Source organism: Patagioenas fasciata, chromosome 2, assembly GCF_037038585.1.
Source record: "Patagioenas fasciata isolate bPatFas1 chromosome 2, bPatFas1.hap1, whole genome shotgun sequence".
Lineage (NCBI taxonomy): Eukaryota > Metazoa > Chordata > Aves > Columbiformes > Columbidae > Patagioenas > Patagioenas fasciata.
The window spans coordinates 168,957,613-168,978,641 of NC_092521.1; the positions used below are offsets into that span (position 1 = coordinate 168,957,613).

The 21,029-nt window shown below is 53.6% G+C and overlaps 1 protein-coding gene across 7 annotated transcripts in view; it reads right to left on the bottom strand.

The window, feature by feature from the left end:
• Positions 1-21,029, bottom strand: part of MAP4 (microtubule associated protein 4) — a 144,931-nt gene that overhangs the window by 89,668 nt on the left and 34,234 nt on the right. For all 7 annotated transcript variants that reach the window (XM_065831683.2, XM_065831685.2, XM_065831687.2 and 4 more), the window contains exons 3-4: positions 10,413-10,666; positions 1,114-1,179 (exon numbers count right to left, since the gene is read on the bottom strand). In XM_065831683.2, the coding sequence (XP_065687755.1) occupies positions 1,114-1,179; positions 10,413-10,647 (301 nt within the window). In that variant the 5' untranslated portion in view covers positions 10,648-10,666. The remainder of the gene's footprint in view (positions 1-1,113; positions 1,180-10,412; positions 10,667-21,029) is intronic.

Sequence of the window (21,029 nt, forward strand, 5' to 3'; positions counted from 1 at the left end):
TCCAGTGCCAGGACCAGCACCCATTGGGAGCACTGGATCCTGAGGGAAAGGAGAACGCAAAGCCAAACAACCCACCCGCTGGGCCCTGCGCTGCCCAACAGCTCAGCGGGAACCCGGTCGGAAACCCACATCACACCCACCCCACATCACAAAAGGGAACTGGTTTCATCCTTAAATGCAGCTGCTGAAAGAAGACGAACTTCAGCGTGTGTCAGGATGATTGGAAAGATGAATTGTTTCCCAGATTCCTCACTAGTCTGAAATATTGGTCCATAAGTCTCCTGCAGCCCAAGCTCTCCTAACACTATTTGAAGAAGGTTCAGATAACCTCCATTTCAGCTTCGACAGCGCTAAGGCGAGTACAAGAGCAAATACACGGGGTGACAGGACAAGGGGGGATGGCTTTAAACCGAAAGAGGGGAGACTGAGATCAGACCTAAGGAGGAAATTCTTCACCAGTGTGATTCTGGTTGTAGTTAAGAAGCAGCGAATGAACAAACGCACGGAGGGCTGGCGTAGGGCAGGAGGAACGTCCCCAGCAGGGCAGGAGGAACGTCCCTGCCAGGGCAGGAGGAACGTCCCCAGCAGGGCAGGAGGAACGTCCCCAGCAGGGCAGGAGGAACGTCCCTGCCAGGGCAGGAGGAACGTCCCCAGCAGGGCAGGAGGAACGTCCCTGCCAGGGCAGGAGGAACGTCCCCAGCAGGGCAGGAGGAACGTCCCCAGCAGGGCAGGAGGAACGTCCCCAGCAGGGCAGGAGGAACGTCCCCAGCAGGGCAGGAGGAACGTCCCCACCGGGCTCCGCAGCCACGGGCTGGGTGCAGATCAGCTCTGAGCATTGCGGAGTCGCTGCAAAGCCAGCTGGGTACCAGCGCCCAGGTGCTGCCTTCCCAGGACCGTGGGTGACGTCTGCAGTGTCTTCTGAGCAGTACTTTGTGTGAACAAGCAACTTAAACCCCAAACCAAATCAAGTTCTATTATGTTTCAAATTCTTTGAAAAGGTCATTGAAAAAACCCAAGAAGAAATAGGAAGGTGCATTTTGTCACAATGAGGTTTTACCGGTCCAATAACAAGTAGAGAAGTCAACACGTTTCCTTCGGACACCGAGCACGTACCTGGGCGGTGATCTTCTATTCCGTGGTCACCGTTTTCTACAACTGTTGGCCCAGAAGCTGAAGTGTCTGCAAGAAATCAAAGGAAACATCAGCACTGGGTGAAGTTAATCCAAAAATCAAACCCAACACTGCACTGGTATCAAACACAGAGAAGGGGTTATCCCCCCAGAATTATTTTTTAAGCAAATTAAGGCACCTACATGGCACCAAGTCAGTGCAACTTCAACCCACAGAGGAAGAGCCTTCAATCACAGAAAATCCGGTCTGGTGAAGGAGACTCAAGGCAGAACAACCTGAAGCTCCTTTACCTATCCATATCACCACTCCCAGCTGAGCTTTCCCAAGGGCCAGCACTAGATCACCGCAACTCTACATCTCCCTCTAGCAAAGAACAAATACATTCCAAGGGGTTTGGCGGGCGCGAGGCAAGAGCAGTTGACGCTGTTAACCCTGGTTTAGTAAGGCTTCTAACAGCATCTCCTGTAATATGGTCCTAGACAAGCTGACAAAGCCCAGGGCAGAGCTGTGCCCAGCCAGGCCCCAGCTCCAGGTCACTAGTGGTGTCCCCAGCAGATGACACTGGGGACAACGCTGGTTAACATCTTCATTAGTGACCGGAACGATGGGGCAGAGCAAACCCTCACAGGTTTGCAGATGGTACCAAAATGGGAGGAGCGGTTGATAGACCAGAGGCTTGTGATGCCGTCCAGGAGCTGGAGAGACGAGCAGAGAAGCACCTCGTGATGTTCACCAAACGCCAAGTCCTGCACAAGGGACATGAGCTGGGGGCAACCGGCTGGAACGCGGCTCTGCAGGAACAGCCCTTGGGGTCCAGGCGGCCAACGAGATGAACGTGACCCAGCAACGTGTCCTTGCAGCAAAGATCAAGAGCAGCACGGGGTCTCGAGGCAGCGCGGGGCTGAGCAGCCCCCAGCACAGGGGACAGGGACCACTGGAGAGAAGCCGGCGATGGGCCATGGAGGAGATGAGGGTCTGGAGGCTGAGAGACCCGGGAGGGCTCACCACGGGCATGGGGGGACTCGGGGGATGTGGACAAGCACCCCAAGGGAGGCTGGAAAGACACCTGAGGCTCAATCGTCACTGGAGTCCAGTGACAGGCAAAAATTAATTCCCCAGAATCTTTAAATATTGGTGCACTTCAGCCATGGCAGTTTCCTTAAAACTGAGCAGTGCACGGAGAGGGACCTGGGGACAGCGGGGTGAGCATGAGCCAGCACTGGGCCCTTGTGGCCAGGAAGCCAATGGGACCTGGGGTGGGTTAGAAGGGGGTGGTCAGTAGGTCAGAGAGGTTCTCCTGCCCCTCTGCTCTGCCCTGGGGAGACCACACCTGGAATATTGTGTCCAGTTGTGGCCCCTCAGCTCCAGAAGGACAGGGAACTGCTGGAGAGAGTCCAGCGCAGCCACCAAGATGCTGAAGGGAGTGGAGCATCTCCCGTGTGAGGAAAGGCTGAGGGAGCTGGGGCTCTGGAGCTGGAGAAGAGGAGACTGAGGGGGGACTCATTCCTGGGGATCAATATGGAAAGGGGCAGTGTCAGGAGGATGGAGCCAGGCTCTTCTGGGTGACAACCAGTGACAGGACAAGGGGCAATGGGTGCAAACTGGAACACAGGAGGTTCCACTGCAAGAGGAGAAGCAACTTGTTGGGGGTGAGGGTGGCAGAGCCTGGCCCAGGCTGCCCAGGGAGGTTGTGGAGTCTCCTTCTCTGCAGACATTCAAACCCGCCTGGACCCCTTCCTGTGGAACCTCAGCTGGGTGTTCCTGCTCCGGGGGGATTGCACTGGATGAGCTTTCCAGGGCCCTTCAACCCCTGACACTCTGGGATTCTGTGATTCCATGTGAGAAAAAAGGACCCCAAGAGCTCGGTTCCAGGTTTGAGACACATCGCTACAGCAGACACCGGGGGGATTTACAGCAGGGCGCCCGAGGGTGGACGACCAGTGATGTCAACAAATAGCGTACGAGATACTGACCGTCAGGAGACTGAGTCTCCCTTGTTCTGCCATTGCCAGAGGAAGCGTTAAGAGGGTTTACAGACGGAGCTTGGAAAGCAGGGCAGCGATGTGAGCCGTGGTGAGCGTGGCAGTGCTTTGGAACCACAGAGCCGGCTCTGAGCTCGGCTTTGCCGGCTGCTCGGCGTGCCCGGCACAGCCACGCTGCCCCTCGCTCACCCTATCCCAGTGTGCAATGTTTTCTGAAAACGCCGCTTGGACACATCTTTGGGAACAATTCAGGAATTTAATCAACAGAACATATATTTTTTAAAGCACGCTTTCTGGTCTAGCACTCAAACAGTTCTTCCCACTCATCCACAGCCGCCGGTGAAACTCCACAGACACCCCCTAAGCTCTGGGGCGCGCTCCTGAGGGTCAATAGCTACCATTGCTTGGGCAAACTGCTGGAGGAATTCTGTTTATTTCAAAGTCCTGCCCCTGAGATCAGCACAAGGCCCTTCCAAGGCCCTTCCACTTCTTAAACACACTCTGCTCATTTTCTAAGAATTTATCCCAATTAGTGAAGAGTAAGACGCAGCAGAAGCTCCAGCAGCACCTCAGGTCGTTAGTTCTGCTCAGTGTGGAGCGAAGAAATCTCAGGGCAACGGCTTCAAAAAACCCTACAGGTCAATAAAGTAAAATCGCTCCCCAAGAGCCGCACGCTCAGCACCCGGAGCTGCTGCCCTTCCCTGGGCTGAAGCGGCTTTAAAACAACGCTGCATTCCCGTTGCGTTTCACAGTGCTCCGGGGCTCCATCCCAACCTCTGCAGTGGCTCTTCCTGCTGGTTTATGGAAATGCAACATGAACCTGCCAGACAGCTCTAGGAAAACACACACCTACGTCCTCCCGAGGAGCTGAAGACACCCAGGAGTCCCTGGGCCTGTTTCTTGGCAGTCAAACACAGCAGCTCCTCCTGCTGTCAGGCTTTACAAGGCCTGGGATTTACTGTGATGGTACCACCGTCTCAACTGGGAGAGCTACTGCCGGTCACCGGGTTTGCGGGGCAGTTCAAGGAAGGAGAAATGAGGGTGACGGGATGGATTGAGATACACTGGCTACAAAGAATTACATCCAGGAGCCACGTAAGCCCTGCTTAAACTTCTGCTCAACAGCGAGGAAGCTGCTGTTTCACCCAAGTGCAAGAGCCACGCGTTTTCTTAAGCCCAGCTCAAAAGGGTGGGATAACGCTGGCTTAATGCAGGCGGCTGGCGATGGAGCAGAGGCCGTGCAAGTCGTCTCTGGTCTGCACTCACGCAATGTATCTGGGCTTTGGGGGGGAAATAATCAGCAGCCCCCACTACCACGACCCACAAACCCACTCCCATTTCTTCAGTATTTAAACTGCGATTGAAACCTGGAGCGCACGTTCTGTTTCAAAGCGGACAAAACGACGGCGTGTTGGCTCCGGCTTCGTCCGCGCCTGCCCACGGCACCTCTGCGGCCGATACAAAAGCCCTCCCCAAACATAAGCCAAGCCTAGCAAACACGGTGGAGGGGAGAAAAGGGGTTTCAGTTTAACCTTCTCGCAGCTTCTCCACCACAAAGCTCAGAAGCGCCCCCTTGGGCCCCTGTGCTCACCCATTGGAAAAAACACAGTAAAACGTGTTGAAAATCCTACATTTGCTTCAATAGCATAGGAATTGGGGTAAAGAAGCAGGTAAAAATGGTTTCCCTTTCCAGTTTTAGCTTTTTGGAAGACGAGCGTCCAGCCACTCAGGTCAGATCAAACAGCTTTTTTAGCACTTTTCAATGTTATGGCTCTGAATTTGGGCTCCTTTGGGGCTCATACACGTATTTTGGAGACCTAGAGCGCGTGGGACGGCGCCCGGCCCCCCGCCCAGGGCCCAACCGCAGCAAAACACCAACACGTCAAGATGCGGTAACTCCCTAATCCTCAGCAGAATCACAAGATGGCATTTGCATCTGCCTAGTGGATCAAAGGATTGCTTTTATATAAACAAATTGAAGGCAGCGTTGGCTAAAGCGATAATCTCCAGCAAATGCTCGGTGCCAATATAATCTCCAGCGGCGACTGGGGGAGCAGAAGCACCACTGAGCACGTAGGGAGGATCGGGGGACACGGGGAAGAGCTGGACGGCCCAGGCTCGTTCTGCCTGGTTCCTCGTCCTGCGTGTGCAAACACGGTCACACACAACTCTGCCAGGGAGTTCAGACAAAAAAATCACGAGTGGGAAGAAAGATGTCGATAAACAGAGTGCCGTACAGTCTAAAAGCAGCTCTAAGTGCTGAACAAGCAGCTTAAGGTATTTCAATATGTTTAAATGTTCTGCCTGCAAATGGCTCGGGAGCAGCAGCCCAGCTCAGCATCGCCCGGTCGCCAAACGAAAGGCTCCGGAGCTTCGCTCGCCCTCGGGCACAAGGGCCGGTTTGTGCTCTCCGGCTTCCCCTTCCCACCAGGGGAATTGCAGGGGAGTCAAAGCCAAGCAGCAGCCGAGCCCCTGTGTTTTGGGGTGTGTTTGGGAGGCCAGGGCTCTCACAGCCCGGCCGCTCTCATTGCCAAGCTCATCGCCATCCTCAGTTCTCCCCCAGCCCGCCCTGGAGGGGCATTATTCCCTTCAGAAGGAAAAAGCCAGATCTTGGGTGTTTACCACCTCTGCTCACTGGCTGCTGGGACTGGATGCAGGGGTGCTGGGCACTCCAAGCGAAGGTCACTCACCGAGCACAAACACTACCCGAGTGACACCAAAAGCAAAGCAACCGAGCTACAAAAAGATCCATTTTGCTTTGTGCACTGTAGCAACTGGATTATTTCACCACCTCAGTTCCTAAAACATGGGAAAAGCTTTTAGAACACTCTGGCTTATCAAGACAATCCTTCAGGCCCTCCCTTCTTTTAACTTTAGGGCAGGAATGGGGACAGAGAGGGAGAAGGTGGTTAATGTGTCGTCTTAATGTACCATCTTCACTGACTTTAATTCCCTCTGAAACTCTGGGGTAGATGGAACATTCTCCACCTTCAGCTTCGCATGTGCTGAAGTGTTTAAATGTGCCTTTGCCAAAGCAAGGCCTGCTGCCTTCTGCGAGCGCGGAGCTCGCTGCTCCTGCAGAGGGGGCAGAGGAGAGGGAAACGCTGGGGCTGGGCTGTTGGGGCTGGGTTTCTCCTCCCCAGGAGGATGCTCTGTGCTCTATGATGCTCTATGATGCTCTGTGGTGTCTGGGTTGTGTTTCTCCTCCCCAGGAGGATGCTCCGTGCTCTATGATGCTCTGAGGTTTCTGGATCTGTGTTTCTCCTCCCCAGGAGGATGCTCTGTGCTCTATAATGCTCTATGATGCTCTGTGGTGTCTGGGCTGTGTTTCTCCTCCCCAGGAGGATGCTCTGTGCTCTATGATGCTCTGAGGTTTCTGGATCTGTGTTTCTCCTCCCCAGGAGGATGCTCTGTGCTCTATAATGCTCTATGATGCTCTGTGGTGTCTGGGTTGTGTTTCTCCTCCCCAGGAGGATGCTCAGTGCTCTGTGATGCTCTGTGATGCTCTGTGATGCTCTGTGATGCTCTGTGGTGTCCGGGTTGTGTTTCTCCTCTCCAGGAGGATGCTCCCTGCTCTGTGATGCTCTGGGTGTCTGTCCGGCAGCACCAGCAGAGCCATCTCGTGGCAACACTTGTTCTTGAAACAGCCCCTGGGCCGCTGTCCACAGCAAACCCAAGATCAAGCTCAGTGTTGGTTTCCCTATCAAAAAACCACACGCAAAGTAAAGACTCGTCACCCGGTTTGTGAACGGAGCAAACGCAAGAATGCGGCACACGTGTGACTGTGTGCAGCGGTTTTGCTGCAGACCGAGCCTTGCACCCAGCTCCCCAATAACAACCCCATCCAACACTGCAGAAACAACACCGGTCCCCGCTTGAGCGGAACCGATCACAGGAGCGCGGCTGCGAGCGACGGAAGCACAGGAATTTCAGCTGGAACGTGCTCCCGACACCCGGATTTCTCCTCCTCGGCCCTTTGGGAGCACATCCCTCGCTGCACATGAGCACCCCGACTAAAACCCCCGCAGCAGCGCCATGGCTTGAGCTGGAAGCTCCAGAGTCCCCTGGAACATCCTCGAACGCTGAGGACACAGCGCACACCCAGATCACCCTCCAGCCTCACAGAAAACCCACGGTGTCCTGGATTAGCCCGGAATTTGCCAAAATATAACGTCCAGACAGGTACTAGAAAGAGTAAAACCCCCTCACTAAACCCTTTTTTCTTAAGTTATGCCTTTCCAATGATATTTCCAAGTTAACTGTTATTAGAGGTTTATCCTAGGATGGATTTGTAGGTGGTCACAGAACCGCTCCTCCCGTCTCTCTCCTCTTCTCCATCTCTCTGCACTCCCATGGCTCGGCCGGCTCCATCTGATCGTTAAGCTCGGCTCATCCGGCTCCTGGGTTTAGGAAGAAAAGTCAAAGCAAAACCTTGGGCAGAGCTGGGACAGCCGGAGCCTGACGGGGTCTGGTGACACCTCCAGTGGCCGGGGGAGGCGATCTCGGGAGCAGAGGCCGCGCTGTCTGAACACATTCCTGCCTTTAACATCAATAAATTAACAGGCGGGGGCTGGAAAGCCTGATCCGTGAAAGCTGCTCTGCTCCCTCCGGAAAACAAAGCTATTGCAGGCAGATTTGGAGCTGGGGACACAGAACTCTCGCTGCCTTTCAAACAGGACTCTCCCCCTCTAAAAACCTCAGTGTTACGCTCAAACACCGCCTGAGAACAACGCCTGACACCCCGATACATCTCCCCCACGCTCATTCATTCCATCGGCTCGATAAAAGCAAGAACACGAAGCTTTACTTTTTAAAGTTATAAACATTGAAGAAAATTCATAGGAGGCACAGGCATCCTTATCGCTTCAGGGAAAAACTGATTAGGTAAGTTAAGACATAACAGGACCTGCAGTGAATTAACACGGGTTTAAACTGCAGAACACGACAGCCCTTCCCTCCCGGGGCACGCAACGCTGGGCAAGACTCTGTTATCCACTCCAGGCACGCAAGCTCTCCCGTTTCTTCCGCTGGGGTCCCGTTTGCAGCTCGCCAGAGATGTAGATAACGCTCCTGACCGCGCTCCAGCCTCCCAAAAAAGGGAAAAACCCATCTCCAAGCAAGAGAAGAAAGTGCAGCCCTTGGCACGAGGGAGGAAAGGCGCTGGGCTCCAGCAGCCGGGGAGGAAAAGCCCCGGACGCAGAGTCCGACCGGGAACCACCAGCGCTAATTACCCAGCAACGGGCTCATTAAACCCCCTGCAAGAACCCACGGGCGTTTGAAATGGCGACTTGTGATGGAGACGTTCGAGGGACGCACGTCTGGGCGACACAAGTCAAGGCGCTTGTGTTTCACACTGCTGTCAGGACGGTACCACCAACTGAGCAATTCTGGTGCTGAGACGGTTTGCAATCTGTAACTTCCAGGACAAAGCATTATTTTAAACCATCCTTAAACCAGACGCAAAAGTGTTAACGAGTCTTCGTGTTGCTCTGCCACCCCCACCTGTGCAATGTGAAAATACAAACCGCCTCCCACCAGAGGCACTAGAACTGAACAATACACAGCTGAACAGACCAAAGCACAGAGTTCCGTCCTCTCTTTCCCCGCTTCCATCCTTCCTCCTCTTTTATTACCATTTAATGAACTCCGCTAGTATGGGAAACTCAAACCTACGTTTATCTGTAGGACAAGGCAGCTGACAGACTTCTAGAGAATGCAAACAAGTGCCTTAAGCTATAGAAAGCCCTGTTCTGGAGCCCTGGGGGTCCTGTTCATGCTGATGAGTGACCATTATATTAATAGTTCTTCTGTGCCTCCGGCTTTCATCAACACTGATGAGCATGGAGATTAAGGCAAACAAAGAACCAAGCTTTCCTCTGAAAGAAGTCACCAGGTTACTCGTCCAGGAGCAAACATTCTTTCCTCTTACACAGCATAGATCAAGGCTAAAAAATTCAAATTAAAAATAATCATTAAAGCGTTCCTTGTCATGAGTGACCTTGGCTGGGAGGGAACACAGAACTTCAGCTGCTCACTGAGAGCAACCAGCGGGTGAGCCCAGAGCTCCCTGCTTCCCCGGATGCTCAGCAAGGGGCAGTTTAAACCTCTCCTTTTTGTAAGCAGCTCCTGGTAACACTGTCAACACTACTAAATACCACGGGCTAGGGACGCTCAGAACCGGCAGGGACAGCACCACGTTCACCGTCTGTGCGCATCACCAGGATACACACGCAGCAAGGGATCAGAACAAGCCCCTTGGATGAGCGAAGAAACGAAGCTTCGCCGTTAACCACCCCGGCCCAAGGCTCCCAACCAGCACGGGCCCTACCCCTGGGCTCTGCTGTTACTCAGGGGTGACACCTGGTGCAGGTCTGGCACCCGGAGATGAAAAGCACCATGCACAGATCAGCACGGTCACGCTGCAGACACCGCTTGCTCGGAGAAGCACAAGGCAGCCATAGATATTACCGTAAATAACAGCATCTCCTGAGCCCTGACGGCTTATTGCGCAGGCTGGAGGGCCGAACAGGAGGTAGAGCAGAAAAGCCAGAAACAGGATTCAATCTCAACCTTTGCTTTTAAAATAAATATCTCAAGCCAGCAGCATCCAAAAGCCCTGTCCCAAAGCGACAACAACCACAAGTGGTGTGTGGAGCTTAAGTGACGCAGATGGTCAAGAAGGCCACAATGGTACCTGGGGTGGGTTAGAAGGGGGTGGTCAGTAGGTCAGAGAGGTTCTCCTGCCCCTCTGCTCTGCTCTGGGGAGACCACACCTGGAATATTGTGTCCAGTTGTGGCCCCTCAGTTCCAAAGGACAGGGAACTGCTGGAGAGAGTCCAGCGCAGCCACCAAGATGCTGAAGGGAGTGGAGCATCTCCCGTGTGAGGAAAGGCTGAGGGAGCTGGGGCTCTGGAGCTGGACAAGAGGAGACTGAGGGGGGACTCATTCCTGGGGATCAATATGGAAAGGGGCAGTGTCAGGAGGATGGAGCCAGGCTCTTCTGGGTGACAACCAGTGACAGGACAAGGGGCAATGGGGGCAAACTGGAACACAGGAGGTTCCACTGCAAGAGGAGAAGCAACTTGTTGGGGGTGAGGGTGTCAGAGCCTGGCCCAGGCTGCCCAGGGAGGTTGTGGAGTCTCCTTCTCTGCAGACATTCAAACCCGCCTGGACCCCTTCCTGTGGAACCTCAGCTGGGTGTTCCTGCTCTGGGGGGATTGCACTGGATGAGCTTTCCAGGGCCCTTCAACCCCTAGCATTCTATGATTCTACGTTTGGGTCTGTGCTTTAGACACTTACGTTCCACCTGAATACCGTCATGGGCTTTGCTCTTTGGTTCCTGGCTCCCGGGTTTCACATCGTCGTCGTCCAGCAGAGGCACGTAGTCTGTTTTATCTACTGTTTCTCCAACCACATCGTCGAATTTCTCGGCCTCCAGGGTGGCGATGAAGTCCCGTTTCACCTCCTCCTCGATCTCGGGGGGCGGCTCTGTCAGAGCGTCCGCCAGGCTGAGGTTGTGGTCCAGGTCAGCCATGCTTCAGCAGCTCTGCGGCCTGCAACCAAGAGAGGAACACTTGAACGAGAGCCCTTTCCAGCTTGCCCAGCGCTCGGCGTTGTCAGCCGCGCGTCCCCTGTGCCACCGCACAACCACAAACACCTGCTGCAGCGCTCCGTGCTTCCCAGGTGGTTACAACCCCCCACACCAGCACCGAAACGGAATCGTCTGCAGCGGCTTTTACTGCGTGAACGTTGCATCTCATGTGATGTTTTATCAGAATCTTAAAAGACTGAAAATGACAAAGGCCAGCACAAACCCCACCTGATGGGGATTCCTGCCCTGCCCCAGGTCTGTGGCTCAATTACAGACCCTCGGCGGCCCAAGCACAAGTGACACAAGCCAATTTAGTTCCTGGGCTGGACTCCCCCCAGCTCCCCCATGGAGATCAGGGTTCCGTAATCCCTGCTCTATACATCCCTGAGCCCTTGGGAGGGGCCGTGAGCACGTTTATGTCCTCAGCAAACCTTGTAATGCCGGCAAACCGGGGATTTGTGCTGGAGGTGAAGGTTTAATTATGCTTAATGAAGAAAAAAATATAGTAGGGTACACACTCTATAGAAAGCTGTAAATTTGGAACATGAAGTAGAATGAATCGTCATCGGCCTTTTCCTCACTGATTTGAATCTCAGCACCTGGCCCTGAAGAGAAAAGGCACCTGAACGGATTCATCTCCGGCTTTCACGTTGGCACAACACGACCCATCAACAATCGTTCCTTTTTTCCTTTTGAAGTGTCGATTAGGAACAGGCACCCACAAACACCGACCTGAGCGTAAAGCGAAGCTGCACGAGGGAGCAGCCCCCACCGGTCCCGAGGACAAAAGGCTCTGCAGCTTTCCTCCCGAGCCGCGCCGGTCCGTGTTCTGTGCGGACAGCGCTATCGAATCGCAAAGACATCCAAAGCTCTAGCGACACCTTTTAAACGTTTGCAGAAAGTGCCTGGTCCAAACTGTACAACCCAAGCCCACCAAGCGCCGCCAGCACCTCAGCTGGCGCAGGCACAACTCCCACCGCGGCAGCGGGGCCAGAGCTCGGCAACAAACCCCTCGGAACGAGGGGATGCGAAGGAGCTTAAGCGACGTGAGTCATCACTTCACAGCCGATTCTCGCTCTGTTGGACGAGAACCACCAAGCTACAGTCGGAAAAACCAGAAATAAAGCCAAAGCTCCAGAGCTGCGTATGTCAGGAGGCACAAGGCTGAAAACACAAGGGCGCTTGTGCGGGTGGGGCTGGAAAGGTCGAAGTGGGGGGGACACGGCCCCTCTTGCCCCAACATAAAGGGGGAACACAGCCCCTCTTGTCCCAACACAAAGGGGGGACACAGTCCCTCTTGTCCCAACACAAAGTGGGGACACGGCCCCCCTTGTCCCCAATATAAAGGGGAGACATGGTCCCTCTTGTCCCCAACACAAAGGGGGGACACGGCCCCTCTTGCCGCCAATATAAAGGGGAGACATGGCCCCTCTTGTCCCCAACACAAAGGGGGGACATGGCCCCTCTTGCCCCCAACACAAAGCGGGGACACGGCCCCTCTTGCCCCCAACACAAAGCGGGGACACGGCCCCTCTTGTCCCCAACACAAAGAGGGGACATGGCCTCTCTTGCCCCCAATATAAAGGGGAGACATGGCCCCTCTTGTCCCCAGCGCAAAGGGGGGACACGGCCCCTCTTGTCCCCAACACAAAGGGGGGACACGGCCCCTCTTGTCCCCAACACAAAGGGGGGACACGGCCCCTCTTGTCCCCAACACAAAGGGGAGACATGGTCCCTCTTGTCCCCAGCGCAAAGTGGGGACACGGCCTCTCTTGTCCCCAACACAAAGGCCCCTGCTCCCGTTAAGCCGGCAGCAGATCTGGCCCCACAGCCGCAGCGTGGCCAGAGTTCACATTCCCCACCAACAGCATCACCCGCCGATTGTTGTTCATGAATCGCAAGCAAGTCTATTATGGAAACTGAGGCAGTTCAATCTATTCCCTTTTCCTTCAACAATAAAGGGTTTCAAGACAGATCAGACTTCAAGCGGCAACCGCGGGTTTTGCTGTTGGGGTAGAGGCACTGAAGTTACCAGAGGGGGATCGACAGGTGAAGGGTTGGAGCTCCCAGCCCCTTGCGCGGGGTCGCGGTCGGATGGGTGGTGGTTGTTTAACAGCCATCTTTATAGTGAAGGGAGAGGTAACGTCCCCGCGCTCCTTTCAGATGGAGCCCTGGACCCTGTTCAAGCCGCACCACAGCGCTGAGCACACGGCGCTGACTCAGCCCCTCGCTGAGCTCTGCCGGCCCCGTAAATCACCGCACAGCTCTGGCCTTGGCATCGGCCGCTCGCTTCCAAGGAACAAATGGGCTCTCAAGGAGCCAAGTTTTCAACCCTCGCTTTCAGCCTGCAAGTGCAATGATGGCTTTTAGATCCATCTCAAAATAAAATACATCTCTATCTATTTGGAGCTATCAAAATTTCACTTAGCGTAAGGAAGAGAAACAATACATAGAATTCTCGACAAGCTGCTTCGAGATGCTACCGGGAAATGGAAGGATCAAGGCTACGGTCAGAAAATGGCTACAGAACACCTAATGACCTGGGGAAATTTGGGCACTTGGGAAAACCTCTCCTAACGCTCGTTAGCAGTAATTACAGTTGGGAAGATGAACTATCCGCTTGCTGTTTTCAGATGTTCGCTTCAGGTTAAGCGTTCCTGCTCTCTCGGGTTCAGAGCGGCCTTTGAGGAGCGGCGCCTCCGCACTCAGAATCGCTCGGCAAGGAGCTTCTGCATCTGCATTTTGAAGGGAGAGCATTATGGAGCTGCCAGGGTACCCAAAAAGATGAACACGGAGCAAGAGAAGAAAGTACTTGATAAATTAAGCCTAGAATAGAAAAAGACATGAAGCAATGAAATCTGCCTAGTTGTGGATAAGGGGGTTTTCCCCAACCCAAGTCCCTCAAATAAAGTAGTGCCCGTGTTTTCCTTCGTTTGTGCTTCAGAGAGGCCTCGGACACGGAGCATCACGATCCCAACCCGGGAACCACCTCTGGCCATCACCACGGGTGCACCAGAGCAAGTGTCTGAACAGCATCTGGACCAGAGGAAGATCCGACATACGAATATTCCAGCACAGACCACCGGTGGACTCATCGACCGGGCTTGTTTGGGCCCACGTTAGCGTGGAAGCGTTTTGGGAACTGGTTGCCACAAAACAGCGTTGGGACACGGGGACACTAAAGTGATCTGGTTGCCGGGGAAAAGAATCATGAGGTTCTGCAGAATTACCAGCAGGACATTTCCCTGCTTGTATTTAACTAAACGAGGAACGCACAAACTATGGATAAAAAAATAATAAATCAGTGTAACTAATAAAGGGCATTCTGTAGTTTTTGTAGCAAACACAGAGCTGGTTCCTCAGGTACATGGATGCACATGGCAGGTAATGGGCTGGAAACAGCCGGGACACCTGAACGGGGCTGAAAACAGCTGGGACACCCCAAACGGGGCTGAAAACAGCCGGGACACCCCAAAGGGGGCTGAAAACAGCCGGGAGACTCGAACGGGGCTGAAAACAGCCGGGACACCCCAAAGGGGGCTGTTTGGACACCCCAAACGGGGCTGAAAACAGCTGGGACACCCCAAACGGGGCTGAAAACAGCCGGGACACTCGAACGGGGCTGAAAACAGCCGGGACACCCCAAAGGGGGCTGTTTGGACACCCCAAATGGGGCTGAAAACAGCCGGGACACCCCAAACGGGGCTGAAAACAGCCGGGACACTCGAACGGGGCTGAAAACAGCCGGGACACCCCAAATGGGGCTGTTTGGACACCCCAAATGGGGCTGAAAACAGCCGGGACACCCTAACAGAGCTGAAAACAGCCGGGACACCCCAAAGGGGGCTGTCTGGACACCCCAAACGGGGCTGAAAACAGCCGGGACACCCCACACGGGGCTGTTTGGACACCCCAAATGGGGCTGAAAACAGCCAGGACACCCCAAAAAGGGCTGTTTGGACACCCCAAATGGGGCTGAAAACAGCCAGGACACCCCAAAGGGGGTACGCCAGAGGCACCTTCTCACCTTCCAGCTGCCGTGGAGCGAAGCGCAGCAGCTCCCAGCTGGAACTGCGGCTTCTGGAGCCAACGGAGGCAAAAGGAACATCAGAACATCGCCCAGATTGTGCCCGAGGGGAGAGACTCACAGTGATGCTTAGAAAGATGCTTCCTATGGCATTTGCATTGCTGTGGAACATTATAACAGCTTTAAATTATTCCAAGGCAAATAAATCGTATTAATTCACTTTTTTTTTTTTCCAAAGAATTGTTCAGGCCTCTTGGTGTTCCAGCAACAGCTGATCTGTTACACTCAGTATCTGCCCCATCTGTTCTTTCTTATGCTCAGAATCTGTGTGTACCCAGCGAGTAACCTGTTTGTTCTGATAAACAGAATCCAGCTTGTTAGCTCATCTGAAAGATACGGAGGAGTTGTTTTAATCCCTTACGGGTATCACAGACCCCTTATCCTGGTCTCTTGTTCCATAGAGCTCAGGGAGTTTCTCCTTTTCGAAACGAGCTCCTCCCTGGGTGTTCCCACCACCTTTATGTGATAATTTACAAGGCTGAAGTTCACTAACGTAGGCGGAATTGTGCTCTGTGAACAGTGCTGGGCTCACAGCATCCCCGGGAGCCCGGAGCGGCCGGAGCGGCACCTCCTGCAGCCGCTCTCCAAGGGACCTGCTGGAATAACCTTCAAGAGCCATCATCCCACCCAGCAGCACCAGCAGCTCGGCCCTGCACCAGCCGCGGCCTCCAGCTCCCAATCTATTGCCTGCTCTTTGTATTTCCATCTTGCAGCTTCCTCCACCGCGCTGCTGTGTGCGTGGCCTCGGAATGCAGAGTTCTGATTTCTCTGACCCACGTTTTGTGCCTTGTCTGAAGGTGGAGAAAGGGGGGAAGCAGGCAAGGGGGGGCAGGGGATGCTGCCCCCCGCCCAGAAATTACATATAGATAGATAGATAGATAGATAGATAGATAGATAGATAGATAGATAGATAGATATTTGAAAACCTGTCAACTGTTCAAAGCGAATGATACTTGGCACGTGGCGCTGCCTTGGCTCAGGGTTTTGGCAGGGGAACAGATGATTTTCCAGAGCACCCGGTGCTGTGCTCACCCCCTTCCTCCCCTCCGCACCAATCCGGCTCCTCGCTGGTTGTTTCCCTACCACTACTCACTAGATATTCTCCCCTACCGAAGCGCGAGCAACCTTTACACCAAAGGGTGACAGAGATCTGCTCACAAAAGCAGCACGGTTGAGAGGAGAAAGAAACGAAGCAGCGTTTCCTCACTTTTTGTTCTTGGTGTAACCTCAGCTGGGTGCTCCTGCTCCGGAGGGGGGACTGGGCTGGATGAGCTTTCCAGGTCCCTCCCGATTCCTGACACTCGGGGATTCTGCAAAGGAGATGCTCCGATGCACAGATTTATAAGCAGCACGTATATGATTTCATCGCATCCACTTGCTCCTTTAAAATTAGCTCCTAAGTACCCGCGGAACAAACTCCCCAGTGGGAGGAAGGGGCCGGCTCAGCCATAACTCCCATGTCTGGGGCTGCAGGTCAGCTTGCTTTTCTTAGCCGGGCTCTGGGGCGTAAGGAGCGGGGGGAGCAGATAGCGCCAAGTGAGCCCGCAGGGTCCTGCCGGCCCCGGCCACATCTGCATCCATCCGTCACAGCACAGGACCCGGCCGCAAACCGGGCCCATCGGCTCCTCCCTGCACGGCCGGGCACGGCAAACCTACGAGCTCAGCTCAATCTTTATCACTGTTCTCTGGCACAGTCTGAACCAGCAGGATTAAGGGTTATTTTTTCTTTTTTAATGAAAAAGTAAGATCTCGGTTTTATTTTTGTGGATGTTCCAAACTGCTTCAATTACTAGAGGTTTCTTCTCAGAGGTGAGGAGATGCAGGTCGAGGGACCTTCAATAAATAAAGTCTTTGGAACAAAACTTACAATTTTGTGCTCAGCCCAGTTGCTACAAAAACCAACACAAAGCCTCCAAATGGGGGTCCCAGGAATGATCCCCCAAAAACTCCCCATGTGCGGCTACCAACCAAATAGAGGAGGGAAGGTCACCCAGCCAGGTACCAAAGACCTGCTAGGGCAGCATGAGCACCTGATAGCACATACATCACCACACCACTAATTATCCTTAATTATCACTATTTAAATATCTTCTTACTAATTTCAGTATCTTCTTACTCATTTCAATATCTTCTTCCTCATTTCAAATGCCCGTCTGAACTTTCTGCAGCATCCGGATTCCAGCAGGAGTCACGTCACAGACCCACGCTGTCCTTCAGACAACATGGAAATACAGCAAGAGCGTTTCCAGCTCTTTATTTAGCAGCTCCAGTAGTTGCCTCCCTGCTTTGGGAAGGGCAAAATCGCCGGGTCCGGAGAAGGCAGATTTGGGGCACTGGTTGGTTCTACACCGGGATTGCTACAACAGACAAAGCGCCTGGAGAGTTGTTTCCCTTCTCAGTACAAATTCTCCACCAGCTTTCTGGCTAATTTTAAATATATTATATGAAACAGATTAAGTCCAAGAAGCTCCAAGCTGCCATAGATGGCAAGTCAGAAAGTGCATTACTAAAGGAAGAGTCCCTATTACTGCCCTCACAAGGCCGATGTGGGTTTGTCCACCCCAGCCTTACAGAGCCCCAAGCCGTGGTACCCGCCAGCAGGAGGAGTTTGGGACAGGGACAGCAGAGGCTGGGGACACAGCAGGGCGTCCCTAAGACAGCAGGGCCACCAAACCACTCGCTAATAACCATAAAGCAGCGCCTAAGGCTTCATGCAAATCTCGGTTCAACTCCACAATCGGTTTATGGCCACACAAGAGATAATGACCGTGTTTAACTTTAACGAAGTCGTGATTCAGCTTGTCAACAGCACTTCAAAGCCGGGGCAGCGCTGCAGCCTCTATCGCTTCCTCATAGCGCGGTTTGCTCGGAGCCGCGTCCCCTTGCGGGTCCGATATCTCACTGCTCGGGTCACCAAGAGCCTTTGATCCCGGCTGCGTGTCTCGCTTGGGCTCATTTCCCTGCAGCCAAGGGAGCAGCTCAAATGAGCTTGGGGTGACACTGAGACACCCCCAGGGATTCTCAGGTTTGTCCATGGCCTGTTCAGCCATGGGCAACCGAACCGCCAGAGCGGGCAAGCGTGGGGCTGGGACAGGGCCCTGCAGATGGAGCTGAGCGCTCCGAGCTCCCCTTGGGAGGGGACAGCTGGAGAAAACCCACAACAGGCGCCACCCTGAGCGAAACCACTGGGTCCAGGCACAGCCTTGGGTGGAACGCAGGTATGTATGTGCTTCGGAGAAGGAAAAAGCCCAAGCTGCGAAAGGAAACAAGCCTAAGGAAGCGGAATGGGATGGCGGATCGCTGGTTCCTTGCTGTCCCGTTCAGACGTGACAGCTGCACATGGACCTACGGACAGAGCCGAGGGAAACCAAACCCGCCCAGCGAGGAGAGACCTCGGCACGGAAAGCCCTTCGCTCTGCCTGACACAGCCTATTGTTTAATGCCATACCTGCAGCTTTCACAATTGCAACTTCAGAATTCCAAAGCTGACGGCTTAGAGAAGCACGGTTATTTCAACTCACAATGCCTCGCAAGAGTCTGCGCAGTTCTGGGGTTTATTCACTATTTCCAAAGAGCACCCATCAATTTGTAGGGTTTCATTGCTCAAGATACGAGCCATTTCTCCACTGTTTAAAGCAAAGCATTATCTTTGCTGTTAATTGGTACGGCAAATATACTCAAGTTCTACAAGTACATTGCGTATGAGTCTTTAATGAACGTTTCTGCTCCATGGGCTTGAACGTTTTCCTGCGCCAGAGCCCCCTGGGGAGGCGCTGGGAGCCGATGAGCCGCCAGCTCCCCACATTCAATTATTCAGATGGCGCGTGAATCAGCAAAGCGAGGCCGCAGACGGCGTCCCAGTCCCCAGCCCTCCTCGGCAATGGCAAAAAGATCACGTTTGCTGGAAATCTGAGAGAACTTTACCCACGTCTGGAAGGCAGGAAGAAAACAGCTTGGAGAGTCGACAGTTCATCAGATGATAAAGTCTACAAGATAAGGGCAGAAATCCTGAAGCAGCCGGAGGAAAGCTGTAAAATAACCTCCTCTCTACGTGTGGTCTCCTACTCACCGGCAACATAAAAGCCGTAATTAAAGTCAGCCTGGGAGCTGACAGCCCCAAATCATTCAGGTTTACTGGAGCTACATTTCAGTTTACAGCCGCTCTTTACAGATGTTCCCTGACTTAAAGTGATCTGTACTTGATTTAACCAAAAAAGAAGCCATTTTTCGTTAAAGGCGCTTGCACAGCAGCTGCAGGGAGCAGCAGCACGCCGTGCAGGGAGGGAGACAGACAAACTGCCACTTGAGGAAAACTGCCTTGGTTTGCCTTTGGGAGCCTCTCGGGTCTGGATGCGGGTCCAGGTCCAGGTGCAGGTCCAGATGTGGGTCCAGGTCCAGCCCTGCAGCCCCGTGTGGCAGCTCCAGATCTGCTGGGTGCACCTGACGTGAGTCACCACACCACAAAAACCTCCCAAAGGCAAACAAAACTTTGATCGAAGCTGCTGGAAGGGAGAGTATGGTACAATAACAGCTGCTACCCACCGAAATACCTGATGAAGGACCAGAGCGGTTTACAGCTGTAACAAACACCAGACTGCTCAGCTGCTCCACCCTCACCTGCTGATCCAGGATGATGTTTTTCAGAGCACTTCAGCCGTACATCGCCAAGGACAGACCGGTGCATCACCCACCCCTCCACCTTCGCACCAGCACCTGCAACAGGCCCTTCCAAGAGCCATCCCCGAGTCTGCTGTTCTTTGAAGACCACTGTTTGTATTTTGAAACTGATGAACCTATGAACAGAGCAAGACGAGGCCCACAGACTTTGCACTTTGCATCTTGAAGGCAAACCTCAAACCCAACCCGAGCTGCCCGGCCGCGCACACGGGTTTGGAAAGGCCCCGTTTCTCCGCTCGGAGAGGATAACGCAGGGTGGAGAGCACGCGGAGCACAGCCCGGCACTGCACATGGAGTCTGCTAAGAACAAAAGCGAGACCAGGCTATGGGAAAACACCGAGGAATCATTCCAGAATTTGCATCTCTGACACAGAACGGTCAATCCTGTTCATTCAAATTTTTAGGTGACTCTTCTGGTCCCAGTTTAAGAACTGAAATTACCAGTCAGCGCTAGGAGTCCTACCGCGTCCTGCAATAGCGAGGCAGCCACCGATCTCCTTACTAATACACCGAGATCGTCCTCGTGCTGCGCCAGAACACGCACGGGCTCTGACTCCGCTGGTCTGCGGTGCGCGGTCAGCAGCCAGCGCAGCAGGAAAACCTCCGCTTGCAGACGCTGTGAACACAACCAGCAGAGATCTGCTCGGCTCCAAAAGCAAGAACCTCATGCATATACACAAGATGCTTGTTTCGCGCTGCTCCTCACCTCTTTCCTGCATGGAAATGTAGCTTTAAGACAAAAGCAAATATTAACTTAGTTGAGAGGTTCCCTTCCAGAGCGCCACACTTCCAGTCCCACACAATCCACGGGCCGGGATGCAGGCGGTAACAGGAGGGAGAGAGCCTTGGGAAGTCAAGGGGATTGTCCTTGTTCGCTCTTGTCTGGTTCTTAAATCTCTGGGTTGCTATTTTTCTCCCTCTGGTTATTTCCCAGTGAAAGATGAAGAAGGGCAATGCAGAACGACCCCCGCAGCTTGGCCTGGCGACCGGTTACCGTTCACGTACCGCACCGTCCACGAGCACCGCGGCACCACACCAAGCGCAGCTGCAGACACGCCGTCACCCGGAACCCTCACAGCGCTCCGGATACATCTCCCTCATTAATTTATTGTCTAACTCTAGTTTGGACTACTAGAGCTCTTCTTTTAAGGATAAAACTCCCTCCTTTTGTGGGCAACACAAGGTCATCTACACTAAGTTCAAAGAATCCCAGGTTTAAGGGACCTCAAGGACCATCTGGTGAACTTCAGCCGGGCCTTGCCAGCCCAGTTCTGCAGCCTCTCCAGGTCACTGCAGGGTGGCTCTGCCTTCCCAGGGGTCCACGTCCCCAGCCAGCTTGGCGTTGTCGGCAAAATTCATCGGAGACACTTGATCCCATGAGTCAGAACTTCATCAGGGCACCCTTGATCTCATCGTCCAGAACTTCACTGGGGACACTTGATCCCATCATCCAGAACTTCATCCAGATACCCTTGGTCCCATCATCCAGAACTCCATCAGGGTTCACCTGATCCCACCATCCAGACTTGTAACACTGATTTTTATGAAATGAAGGAAAGAT